This window comes from Barbus barbus (genome assembly GCF_936440315.1).
Source record: "Barbus barbus genome assembly, chromosome: 4".
NCBI classification, from domain to species: domain Eukaryota; kingdom Metazoa; phylum Chordata; class Actinopteri; order Cypriniformes; family Cyprinidae; genus Barbus; species Barbus barbus.
In genome coordinates, this window is record NC_136732.1 from 28,203,637 (window position 1) to 28,217,482 (window position 13,846).

Consider the following 13,846-nt stretch of genomic DNA (forward strand, 5'->3'; position numbering starts at 1 on the left):
GATCCTTAGAAGAGTCAAGTCCGCCCCTACTCTCAGTCCACAGTTACTGAAGATGACAACCTGATCCTCATCGACCGCAGCTCTTGCCATGTAAGGCTTGTAGGAGACTAAGACCATGCCAACCTATGAATCAAATGCTACTCAAAAGGGGACAGGGTCATTACAGATGGCCACTGGTGAAGACTGAGAATAGAAAGCAAAGAAGAGAATGTAAAAGCAAATTTAAGTTTAATTTGTACACTAAAGCAATTTGAAAACAGTTTTAAAAAACCATAAAAATACAGGTTTGTAATAAACGTGATAAATTACGATCACAGAAAATGTACTGATTTCCAATAGTCAGTAACGGACATAATAAGAAAGTTATCACAGTGTAATTGTGGATGATTGCATTGATCTTCACTGAAATTCACTTATAAATTATTTAGTACTACAAGACAAAGCATAAATATCAGTAGAAAAGATATGACCAATGATTAAGAGATTTATCTAATTAGAAAAACCAATTAAAACAAACAAGAAAAAAAAAAAAAACATAACATGCAATTAAAGATTAGCTAGCTCTATTTTGAAACTTGGACTATAAATTCGTCTGAGATTTTTTTGTCAAATGAGGTTTTTTATCAGGCTCCTATGAAAATATCATTAAACATTTTTGAAAAAATGCATTCAATAACTGACTAATAACCTTTTATTAAAGTGAAATAGGAGCCTGATAAAAAAACAAATGCTAATTTAAAAGAAAAAGGGGTTTGCATCTGAAGTCTTCATGTATATTTATACAAAATTATATCAGTATTTGATCATAAATACATTATTTTTTTATTATTTTAATTTTCTTCTCTATCTTTTCTCCATGCCCCTAGGTGCTGTTTGTCAACTCAAATAATTAATCAAAATATGATATTTCAAAACTTTAGAACAAATCATATAATTATTTCTGATACAATGTAAGAAATCTGATAAAAACAATGTCTTCTTGACATTTAACGTCAAGCTGAAATGGCACAAAGAATCATACAAAAAAAAAAGTTCATAAAATGCACACGTTTAGGTATCTGCATTATCAGCATAATTGAGATCTGGAAAAAGTGGGCCGTTTAGAAGCAATACCTGAAACAAAGCCAGAAGAAACATGACAGTTAACATAGTATTGAAAGTGTTTAGAAGTATTTAAACAATTTAAAACACTAACATTTATACACACATTTTCTATCTATCTATCTATCTATCTATCTATCTATCTATCTATCTATCTATCTATCTATCTATCTATCTATCTATCTATCTATCTATCTATCTAGTGGCCCTCCAGAGTTTTGCACCCTTGATATATATATATATATATATATATATATATATATATATATATATATATATATATATATATATATTCTGTGATGATGTTATGTCTCCATCAGTAAGAAAGTACTGTAATTGTATATTTATATGTAAATAAGTATCATTAAAATGTTACAGCCAAACCAACACTGTAAACACTGTTACTAATATGGAACCTGAGAAACATAAGCTACACTTTGACGCTGCAAAGAGGGGGAAAGGGAGAGGAGAGTGAACACCACACCTTTGGAAGGAAGAGGAGGTGGACGTGTCTGCTTTACAAGATCACTCTGAGACAGTGCCTCCACTATCCAAGAGAGGGCAGTAGAGCAGTACTCCACCTAACAAGCAACAAGCAAACAGAAAAATACACAGAGTATTGGTCAAAAAACTGAGGTCCCCTTTAAAGCACAGGTTCATTAATTACATCGATCGGCTGACAGCTTGTCACATTCTCAAAGTGGATCTACATTCTAAAGGCTCGTATAGTGATAGGGAGAGTGACGGATGGGCCTTGGTCTGTGCTGAGCAAGCAAACATAACAGCTGCAGCTAAAATAAGACAAGACCCATAGTCTTGCACCCACAGACACATGCGTGCACTCTGTGGGGCGCTGCTGGGATTTAAAAACAGGTGCCAATGTGTTTGATAACCATAGGTAGACAGGTGTGCATAGTCATCACGAACCTCCGACTCCAGTTTTCTCAACCTGCGATCGTGATCGCGAATCTCCGACATCTGCTTCAGGACGCTGTCCACCCTACACAGACATATGGACACAAATACACACATTCTGTCATTCAAGACGCCAGTGCCTGATTCAGCAGGAGTTGACAGTCTCTCTCCTCTTCACACGCACATAAATGCGAAACGAGAGCCGCCACTGCGAGGTCACTAAATGCCCCCGGGTGTGTATTACATACAGATCTACTTGTCAGTGATGGATATGTTCTCCACTCACTCATCTTTTTTGAACTCACATGTGAAGTATGTGAAATAAGTTGGTAATTGTTGATCTAAAAGAGTATGAAAGAACAGTAACAGGGTTGACTGACTTTGTGGAGGTGCGTTTGAGCCGCTCCGTGTCGCTTTCTCGTTGTTTCTTTCCTTGTGTGGAAAGAAGGTTCTCCTTCAGCATCGACTCCCATGTGTTTAGCAAACTGGCCTCTTTGCTCTTCAGGTCCAACACTTTGGAAAAAGACACACCTCTGGGTTAAAGGGATAGTTCCTCCAAAAAATTAAAACCCTGTCATTATTTACTCACCTTAAAGGGTTACTCCACCCCAAGATGACAATTTTGTCATTAATCACTTACCCCCATGTCATTCCAAACCCGTAAAAGCTTTGTTTGTCTTCGGAACACAATTTAAGATATTTTGGATGAAAACTGGGAAGCTTGTGACTGTTCCATTTAGTGCCAACTAAATAACAGTCAAGGCCCAGAAAAGTATGAAAGATATCGTCAAAATAGTCCATCTGCCATCAGTGGTTCAATCTGAATGTTATGAAGTGACAAGAATACTTTCTGTACGCAAAGAAAATAAAAACTACGACTTCATTCAACAATTCGTTTCCTCCAAAGCACCATTTTGGAGAATATCCGCTGGACGCAAACTGCATACGCTGTTCTGTGTCAGCCACACCACACAGATCTAAAATATCTTAAATTGTCTTCTGAAGATGAACGAAGCTTTTAAGGGTTTGGAACGACATGGGGGTAAGTGATTAATGACAATATTTTCATTTTGGGGTGGAGTAACCCTTTAATGTCTGACCAGACCTTTATGACTTTCTTTCTTTTCTGAAGGTAGATGGTAACCAAACAGTCACTGACTTCCATTTTGTGGACAAAAAACCAGTGAAAACAGCATTTTTTAAAATATCTTCTTTAAAGTTCCACAGAAGAAGGATTGGAACGACATGAGGTAAACTATCCCTTTAAAGACAAAATTAGCAAATGAGACTGTATGTAATGTAGCATCATATGTCAGAACGTACTAAAGTGTTGGCTCTTATTGGAGGGCAATCTCTGAATGACTCTTTTGAAGAAGATATGGAGGTGGGAGATGATGATGAAGGGCGGGGAGAGGCAGGGGCGCGAGTGGTACTCCACGATCAGGTTGTAGCGCTGGAACTTCCAGTGTACATCACTGTGCTCCTGGACTTTATTGAATGTGTAACTGCAGACAAATAATATGAACACACAATCAAACCAAGCAATACGGTTAGAGAGGTCATGCGGTTGATATAGTTGATAGAGTATTGTAGCAGCAAAAGAACCTCTTCTGCCACTAGTGTTTCATTGCTAGGGATACACCAGTAATACAATTCTGTCTGATACCAAAACTGATTATTTTAATAAACCTATTTTCCTATTATACTAAATACTATTATATCATTTTGTATAAAAATAAAAAAAAATAAAAGACACTATAAGTAAAATAAAACAAATAAAATAAAATAAATAAAATAAAATTAACTGTATTACATGCTACACTAGGCACAATAATGTACAATATGAATCATGGATATGCATTTTAAGATTTTCTAAAGATACTTTATCTGTTTTGTTCCATTATTCATGTCTTTACAGATTAACTTTATGTGAGAATTAGATGACGGCAAAAGTTATTTAAATGTAAAAGTATGGGAAATGAGCATGAATAATTGAAAATCCAGTATCAGCTTATATATATATATCCAATCAACATACAGTGCTGTTCAAAATGTGGGGGTTTGTACAATTTGTTTTTGTTTTTAAAATAAGTCTCTTATGCTCACCAATCAACCAAAGGTTGATAAAAATGTAATTTACCAAAAATACAGTTAAAACAGTAATATCGGGTAAAAACTGTAAAATACCAGTAATATATTTAATAATATTATAAATATTATTTAAATTTAAAATAACCGTTTTCTATATGAATTTGAAAATGTAATTTATTCCAGTGATGACAAATCTGAATTTTTAGGTATTACTCCAGTCACGTGATCCTTCAGAAATCATTCTGATATGCTGATTTGATGCTCAAGAAACATTTCTTGTTTTCAATGCTGAAAACAACTGTTGTGAATATTTTTGTGGAAATTATGATACCTGAACATTTGTAATATCAGCTAATAACAAATACTTATTGCTTTCATAAACTGGATACTACACAGATGATAATTACTTGTTATTTAACTAAGCCATTTCAAGATATTTATAAATGAATAAATACTCCACCTGCTTGTGCTCAAGTGCCCACGGAACTAACTTTTGGAGAAATCTAGCAATTTAATATCTTGCACTTATATACAGACATGTAACATTTGTAACATCAGTTCACAGTAGCAGCTACTGTAATTCATTTTAAACTCCATATTAAATCATTGTCATAATGTGCCCCTATTATGTTTTTTTGAAAATGACCTTTCATGCCGTATGTAACACAGCTCTAAGTGAATGAAAACATCCTGCAAAGTTTTAAATCTGAAAGTGCACCGTGTATAAAGTTATTGTCTCTCAAAAGAAAGAGTCGACTCTAATGAATCCCAAGCCCCCCCCCCCCCTCTATCCGCGTTGGTCTGAATGAAAATGCAAATTCATTCTTTGCCACTAGGTGCTGCTTTTGGAGCATTAAAAAAAGGTGTTTCCCCGGTAACGGCTGTACACAAAGCAGCACTGAGCTCACAAACATTGTTTAAATGAAATCGACCAATCATCGCAGATTAGCATCATGCAAAGGAGGGGTTTGGAAAAATGATACGTTGAGCGAATCGTTTGGGAGTTGTTAAGCAAATAAGGTAAAAATAAATGCATATTACAAGAAGATGTAAGTGTTTTTTGATCTCGCATGCATGTCAACCTGTCGCTGAGGACTCCCAAAACCAAAATATGAACCTTTCATAACTCATAAAAGGGACACTTTAATTACAAACAGGCATGTGATGTGTGTTGATGGTGTAGATTTTTACCTGAACATTGCAATGAGCAAGTTCACCAACAGAATATTGGTGACCAACAAGTAGATTGACAGCAGAATAAGAACCAGCCAGTTAGCATCAGACTGTGGGCATGGCTCCGCCCCCTGATGGATGAGCGTGACATTGTCTGTACACTCTCTCTCCTGTCGCTTGTCAGCTAGAGTCAAAGAACAAAACTTATTACAACACAATCAATAAAATCAGCTGAAAGTTCAAAAGTTTGGGGTCAGTAAGTATTACTCTTATTCAGCAAGGATGCATTAAGCTAATCAAAAGTAAAAGTAAAGACTTTTTACATTGTTACAAAAATAGACTTTCAATAGAAAACAGAATTTTAAATAGACAGACCCAAAAGTTTTGAAAAGTATACTGTGATGGAACTGTATAGCAAAAATAACACAACAGAGACACAAAGACACACCATCAATTTCATCCAGTGGTATCTGCCCATATATGTGCATGTATGGCCTGTAGAACACCCGCCGAATTACCCAACCAGGACGAGAGTCATAGGAGTACAGCAGCGCCTGATTGGCTACTCCATATGCCATTAGCCACACCCCCAGGAAGAAGAGGAAGAAAAACACATCTTTCACCTGTGGAGTATATGATCATTCTTTAGCAGGATTATATGCACTTTTTAGGGCAAGTTGAAAATGAAAGACGACTTCTCACCATTTTCCCAACTATGATTATTTTGGGACCAAGTTGTTTGTGCACCGCAAATATATGAATGAGTCTGAGTGTGAAGACCACATAGTCAACACACAGTACTGAACGACCAAAATTATACGACCAAGGAAACATCCTGTAACAAAAACGCACATGCTCTAACCAATACAATCACATGCAGGAACATACACAGGACACATTTCACTAAATTCACCTGCAGATAAGCCCAAGAATGAAGAGTGCGAGGGCCGTGATGTCACATTTGTTCCAGATGTCTTGGATGTAAAACTTCATCCTTTGAATTACAGTGGTAGATCCTACAAAAAACGTCTGAGAGGGAGATCAAGATTCAGCAGACTGAACAAGTGCATCGAAATGTGTGTAAACACAATGGAGATTGTTCATACCTGTCGAATCTCCTCACAGACCAGAGTAAAAACCCAGAAATACAACACAAGCTCTGAAGGGGCGGGTCCGTCCGGAGGCGGGGGCTTGAAGTCAACCAATAGGATGTAAGCAAACAGGAAAAGGAAGAGGAAGTACATCAACACGTTGCCTAGAAACGAAGTGACCGGTGCAAACCAGAACTGCCGCCATCGGTGCAATAAAAAAGGCCGTTTTGGAGTGATAGCCTTTGCTGTAATATAAAAAAATAAAGATGTAAGCTCCTTACAGCAAGTCAAAGTTTAACAGGATTTGTGATCATGCCATTTAGACACACCTTCCGGTTTTCCTCTTAAAGCATTGCATTCCTCCACGTCGTCCTCCCTGTGAAGAACATGCATGACTGTCTTTATTTTATGTGAAATCTTTAACTTAGTAAAAATATTTATGGTGCTGAGAAACCATGAATTACGTGTTTATAACATCAGCCAATGACTCGGGTGCATCAACGCTGTCTAATTCTTTACCCTGATGAAATTCCTCTGGCTTTTCATCCTTCTCCTCCTCCCTAAGAAATTGAAGGGCATTAAAACTTTGACGACGGTACCAGAAAGAAAACTAATCGTGGCCGATACTGACTTGAATACTGTCTTGGGTACTGACTTGAAACTGATGAGGTTGGTGTAGATCAAGGGAGGCAGGAAAAACGAGAGGACCAGTTTCCACACTTCTGTATTGCTGTCCATGTCTCCCCACCAAATCTCTGACAGTAAAGTCTAGCCATGGATGGGATGAAAAACCATGACACCAATGTAACTAAGAAATATTGACACTCCAACAGGTAGACATGACCACTGCTTACCTGCACTCCATCATGGCTGAAGAAGAGGCGGGCGTCAGCCACGGTGGCCATCTGCAGACAGGTGGCGCTACCCCATACGGGTGACTGTCTGATGAGAAGCTTGAAAGAGTGGCTCTCATTGCTCTGGTAACACTCACTGAACACATCTATGAAGAAAGTCATGAGAAAATACATAATGTATGTAATCTAAGATTTCTTAACGCTGCATTTAATTTAACGCATCCTTGCTAAATAAAAGTATTAATTTCTTGCAAAATAACAAAAAGATCTTACTGACCTATTAACTTTAAACTGACCTTAACTAAAAGGGGACCTATTATGCTCCTTTTTACAAGATGTCAAATAAGTCTCTGATATCCCCAGAGTGTGTGTGTGAAGTTTTAGCTCAAAATATCCCACAGATCATTTTTTATAGCTTGTTAAAATTGCCACTTTTAGGGTATGAGCCAAAACGCTCTGTATTTGAGTATGTTGCTTTAATGCAAATAAGCCGGTGCTCCCGCAGAAGAGGGCGGAGCATCAAGAGCTCCAGCTCCGGCATTAGCAGTGCTAGCCTTTGCAAATAAACATTCCACAATTAGTACAAGCCTGTTATCTTTACAGAAAACATACTCGGTTTCAAAGTCAGTCATCTGATTATATTGTGCATAATAAATTCGTGTCTATCAATTGTACAGCCGGGGAGCAAAATAACAACATAGCTGGTCTCATGGTGCATGGCATGCCATCACAAACTTTATAAGACCCACTCGTGATTATGAGCTCAACAAACTCAAGCGATCGACTCACATTGCTTTCATATGCAACTTTTAACCACCAGATTCCTATTCACAATCATTCATGAAGACAACACCAGTGAAAACAGACAGAGACAATGGTAGCTTTAGCATCATTAGCCTTACAGAGTGCCAAGAAGCTCTTTCAGAAAGGCAATTTGGAAAACAAACGCGTGATACTTAGTTTGTCTGGAGCTGATGTTCGCGCACGAAGCGTTGGTATTGATCCCTACGCGTATTGGGGGCTTTACCGATTTTTTTCTGGGACATTTCCTTAGACAATGAAACTTAACCACAGTGTCCTCAGCGGCTCATATGGAGGGAGTCTATGGAGAATCCTATGTTCATTAGTGCATCCCAAAACACAACACTTGAAATGCCTCTTTGGCGCTGACATGTATATCTCCAGCAGCTACAGCAAGTGATCAGTAATGGCAGAGGCGGACCACAGCTTCTCACTCAGGGCTGTGTCTATGCTTATAGGGCAGCGTCACAAATGGGCAGGACTTTTTCCCCTCGGTGACGTGAACAGAGGGAGAATCTGAAACTGCTCGTTCTAAGACACTGTTTATGATTTTTTTTGATGATAAATAAAATTAGTGGGTGGATTTTTACCATTATAGGCTGGTTGTTTTCACACACTGTGGCCACACAACTGTTCAAACACCTTATAAAAGTGATTTTTGCTTTAACTAAACAGTCATCTGAGATCACATTTAAAATCTGATATCTGAGAACCTTGAAATAAACTAAATACTGATATATTATAAATCATGCAGTATTAGGGACCATTCAAATTGGAAGATGCAGAATAAGATTTTTTTTTTTTTTTTTTTAGTTTTTAGAATGGTGTGTCATGTGAAAATCTGTCTAGCGCAGACTTGCATAGAACAATTCTGGAAACCGCACAGTGGAGTGCTAAACTGCTTTCTGTTTAAATATTATATACATATATACATATATATATATATATATATATATATATATATACACACACACATTTATAAAATATAATGTAATATAATGTATTTATTTATTTTAATTCTTATACTTAATCTATGAAATAAATATAAAATATAAGCATTTTCACTAGCTGTCTCATACTTTTAGGCCCCACTGAAAAACTGAAAATCATTCCCATCTGCCATCTCTTTAACTTGATTCACACCCACCATGTGCCAGATTCTCGAAGGTTTGAGCAAGTTCTTTCATGGAGAGCTTGGTCTCATTCTCTGTCTCCAACTTGGAGAGCTCTCTTAATATCTTACACCCCGCAAGAGCACTTAGCACCGACTCTCCCGCCTACCATTCAAAGAGAGAGGGGGAAAGGAGCAAAACAAAGCAAAATATTAAAATATTTTATACACCAACCATGGAAATTATCATGATCAATGACTCCAGTCATAATAAATAACACATCTGTGGTATTCTGCATACAACCATCCTGTTATTGGACACTTTTACTTGCTGAATAAATTAATATGGCATTTATAAATGGAATGCCAATCCTGCCATAATTAGAAATAAATAAAGAAATGTACAAAGAAATGTAAAAAAGCAAAAATAAATAAATATACAAATAAAAGTAAAAAAGCTAAAATAAATAATGATTTATAATTATCATTTATGTATGTTTTCTTTTTTTCACATTTATTTAATAATTCTTTTTTATTTATACATTTATTTATTTCCACTTTTATTTATTTTCACATTTATGTATTTATTTACATATTTATTTACTTCCACATTTATTTATTTATAAATTTCTTTGTCTGTAGGGTATATTTTATTAGGTTAATGTATTCATAATATCCATTTCTGAATATCCAAGGTTGCTATGGTCACACAGGTTCGTGCATTAAACGCATGACCACGAAAAAATAAATATCGTTCTCTCAACATAAGAAGTCATGCTCCCCCAAACATGTCCCCTACCTGCCATCTTTTTGATCATTTTGTCATGAAAATATATATATTTTTTTTTTAAATAAGACATTAGGCCTACATATAATTATCACAGAAACAAATCCACAGCTGAACCTCGGCAACAAGTAGTGGTGTTTATGTAATTAGCGTAACCTATTTGAAGAAATCAGTTGAATGGATTGAACTCACTCGTTAAGACAGTGACTTGCCGCCACCTAGTGTCTGTTTTAGTTTCATATTAAATGTATGATTTAATTGATTGACATATTGACATAGGTTTTTTCTGCCTTCAAAATTTTAAACATTAATTTCATAACATTTTATGCATTTGTAGGCTAATTGCAGTGTAAATGCATTCAGTAATGATGGCTCTGATAGCTTTTGTTGACACTAATTGGATTTTTACTAGTAACAGCCCTTTATTATCTTAACTGAATTTATCGATTGGAATTAAGAACATGACATTCCATATTCATAATGCTTACATTTAAAACAGTTTTTAAAAAACTGCAGCTGGACATCAGTTTACGGGTTTGCTTCTGATACTGTCAATGTTGTTTTTGGAAGATACATTAAAAAAATGCAGTTAGGTCAAAAAGCTGAGGGCACACGACAGGCGCTGTTTGGATGAGCATGATGCTTGTATGTTCAATGCATGGCGTGTGTGTTTCACTAGCTCCGTTCCCATGGACACCTTTTGTTTGACCTAATTCTGGATATATCCAGCCTAAGACATGATAATCCGTAGCCTATCTAAAGTCGTGTCTACACAAAGAGAACCCATTATAATCAGCTGATGCGGTGACTGTACACACGGGAAATGGCACGAGGCGACAAATCTTCTACAGTAACTTATGCCTCCTTCTATTCCGAATCTTGGAAACATGTGTTGTATGTGCTGAAAGTGAAACCTAAAAAAACAGTGCGCATAAGAAAGCGATTGCACACTTTCGCGAGCTTCAGCAAATGCACGCGATCATAGATTGCATGCTTCCCAGCCGAAACCCACCCCACCCCCCACGTGAAACTAAAATAATAACCTGTGATATAAGGCCATATTACCCATCTAAGTCATTCATTCCACACTATCAACAGGCACGTCATGTAGGCTATAATTCTTGTACTTAATGTGGACAAAGATGAAAAAAATACATAAGGAAATAAAATGATAAATAATTATTTATTTTTGCTTTTTTACTTTTCTTTGTATATTTATTTATTTTTTCTTTTTTTTTTTTTTCTTTGTGCATTTATTGATTTCTAATTATGGCAGGATTGGCATTCCATATTTCTACAGTGGCATCAACAGCTGAATCCTTTAGTGTGATACTGAACCTCACCACTAGGTGTCAGTATAGAGTCCAGCATTACTGTCATATGCAACTTTACTCTACACATTTGCAAATGTATATATCTGTTCAAACATCATACGAGATAAGAAAGAATTTGCAGAGAACATGATATGGGTTTCAACTATGACTTTAAAAAAAAAACAAAAAAAACAATACCATTTCCCAGAAGTAGATAGACATTTCTCTCCGATTCTGAAGAACAGCCCAAATGAACAGAGCGATCCAGGGAGACATACAGCGTTGTTTCCGGTACACACTCTCAGTTAGCAGCAACATATTCACATGCTGAAAAGACGAGACAGTCACAACATTGTTATCTATAATGTATTAATATAAGTGCCGCAAGTCAAATAATTTCACCAGTCCCTATACCTCTGAAAAAACCTGACTGGTACCTTCATTGCTTTCTTTGAGGCCCATCCCTGTTCTACACCAAGAGGAGTGTAGTAAAATGGCTGACAGACATCTTCCATGATTTCTGATAACACCTGTGAAACCTGAGAGATGAAAAACATTTTGATGGAGTGCATGGTTTTTTATTTCATGTGTAAGAAATGCTGTGGAAAGTGGGAAGCCACACAATAATAACTAACTCAGCATATTTGACGCACATCTAACTCAACTAAATCAAATTAAATTGAATTGTAATTATATATTTTCTTGTTTTCTCAAGCAAAGGAAATTGTGAAAGCCCACTAAAAACGTATCTTCATACATTTTTGGTATAGACGAAATATGGTGAAGGTGCAAGTTATTTGGCAACTTGCTTGAACAATTGAAAATCAAACTGAAAATTTCAGTCAGTCAGTCATATTTATTTATAAAGCACATTTAAAAACAACAGCTGTTGGCCAAAGTGCTGTACAATTTTTCAGCAAATACCAAAAATGACAAAAAGTAAACATAGAACACACCGACAAACAGTACACTACATACCACTGCAGCTACTTATGACCATATGCAACAGTACATAAATAAGCTTTAAGAAGAGACTTAAAATTAGCGTATGTTGGTGCAGTTTTTATATAGGATGGCAAATTGATCCAAAGCTGTGGAGCAGCCACTGAAAAGGCACGGACTCCTTTCAATTTTAAGTGTGTCCTTGGAACAGTCAACTGAAGACCACTAGTTGATGGAAGTTCCCTGGAGGCATTCTGGTAGAACGAAAGGAGATCAGAAATATATGAAGGAGCCAATCCATGTAAAACCTCATAAACAAACAAATGGATGCAATATTTAACTAGAAGCCAGTGGAGAGAGATCAACACTGGTGAAATATGTTCCCTCTTCCTTGTTCCAGTTAACAATCTAGCGGCAGCATTTTGAACAAGTTTAAGGCGTGACAATAGAGACTTTGAGACACCCAAGTACAATACATAACAATAATCTAATCTGGCTGAAATAAAAGCATGTATTATAGACTCCATGTCTCTTAATGTTAAGAATGACTTAATTTTCGACTTAATTTAGATTCAAGGGAACATAACACGGAGTATCATCTGTGTAACAGTGGTATGAGACATTGTGATTCTTAAAAATAGCATACAAAGGAAGCATATATAAAGAAAATAAAACAGGTCCCAAAATTGAGCCCTGTGGAACCCCATCCAAAATTTGTGCACAAGATAAGTAATTGCCAGTCTCTACAGAAAAGGTTAGATCCTTTAAATAGGAGACAAACCAATTTAAACACGACCTTGAATTCCAATTTGCTGTAAACTATTTCGTGAAGTGACATTCAGCCAAGTATGGTGACCCATACTCGGAATTCGTGCTCTGCATTTAACCCATCCAACGTGCACACACACACACACACACAGCAGTGAACACACACACACACACACACACACACACACACCCGGAGCAGTGGGCAGCCATTTTATGCTGCAGCGCCCAGGGAGCAGTTTGGGGTTCGGTGCCTTGCTCAAGGGCACCTCAGTCGTGGTATTGAGGGTGGAGAGAGCGTTGGACATTCACTCCCCCCACCTACAATCCCTGCCGGCCCGAGAATCAAACCCGCAACCTTTGGATTACGAGTCCGACTCTCTAACCATTAGGCCACGACTTCCCACAAGTCGAGAATTTTTAAAAGAATGCCATGATCGAGGGTGTCAAATGCTGCGCTGAGATCCAGCAAAATTAAAACAGCACAATTGTCGGAATCGACAGTCAACAATAAATAATTTAATACTTTAAGAAATGCAGATTCTGTACTGTGCTGTGGTCTGAAACCAGACTGATATTTATCGAAATTAAAAAAAAGCTGATTAAACACAACCTTCTCCAAACTTGATAAAAACGGTAATTTAGAGGGATCATCCCTTCCTCTTTACTACTATTTTTAACGTGAAATAAACGTGAATGAACATCTCATGCCTCATGTAATCTCTCAATTAGTGTTTCAGCTGCAGAAATAAAGCAAGCTTGTAAACAAAATGTCACGTATATCAATTTAATTTACCTCAGGCAAGTCATCAGTGTCCACAGTTCGTTATTTGCTAGAGAAATAACGTCTAGAGGGGAGCATTTTACAAAATATTAGACTATATACTCTATATATAGACTAT

General features: G+C 36.7%; 1 protein-coding gene across 1 annotated transcript in view; it reads right to left on the bottom strand.

Annotated features, from left to right (window-relative positions):
- Window positions 1-206: 206 nt before the first annotated feature.
- LOC306866290 (transient receptor potential cation channel subfamily M member 5-like) overlaps window positions 207-13,846 on the bottom strand; it is a 30,016-nt gene continuing 16,376 nt past the window's right edge. The window contains exons 12-28 of the mRNA XM_079411383.1: window positions 11,675-11,776; window positions 11,436-11,564; window positions 9,174-9,303; window positions 7,226-7,371; window positions 7,027-7,139; window positions 6,836-6,931; window positions 6,701-6,747; window positions 6,387-6,616; window positions 6,194-6,309; window positions 5,983-6,115; window positions 5,729-5,903; window positions 5,299-5,464; window positions 3,340-3,521; window positions 2,397-2,529; window positions 2,029-2,101; window positions 1,586-1,682; window positions 207-1,113 (exon numbers count right to left, since the gene is read on the bottom strand). Coding sequence (XP_079267509.1) covers window positions 1,067-1,113; window positions 1,586-1,682; window positions 2,029-2,101; window positions 2,397-2,529; window positions 3,340-3,521; window positions 5,299-5,464; window positions 5,729-5,903; window positions 5,983-6,115; window positions 6,194-6,309; window positions 6,387-6,616; window positions 6,701-6,747; window positions 6,836-6,931; window positions 7,027-7,139; window positions 7,226-7,371; window positions 9,174-9,303; window positions 11,436-11,564; window positions 11,675-11,776 — 2,115 coding nt within the window. The 3' untranslated portion in view covers window positions 207-1,066. The remainder of the gene's footprint in view (window positions 1,114-1,585; window positions 1,683-2,028; window positions 2,102-2,396; window positions 2,530-3,339; window positions 3,522-5,298; window positions 5,465-5,728; window positions 5,904-5,982; window positions 6,116-6,193; window positions 6,310-6,386; window positions 6,617-6,700; window positions 6,748-6,835; window positions 6,932-7,026; window positions 7,140-7,225; window positions 7,372-9,173; window positions 9,304-11,435; window positions 11,565-11,674; window positions 11,777-13,846) is intronic.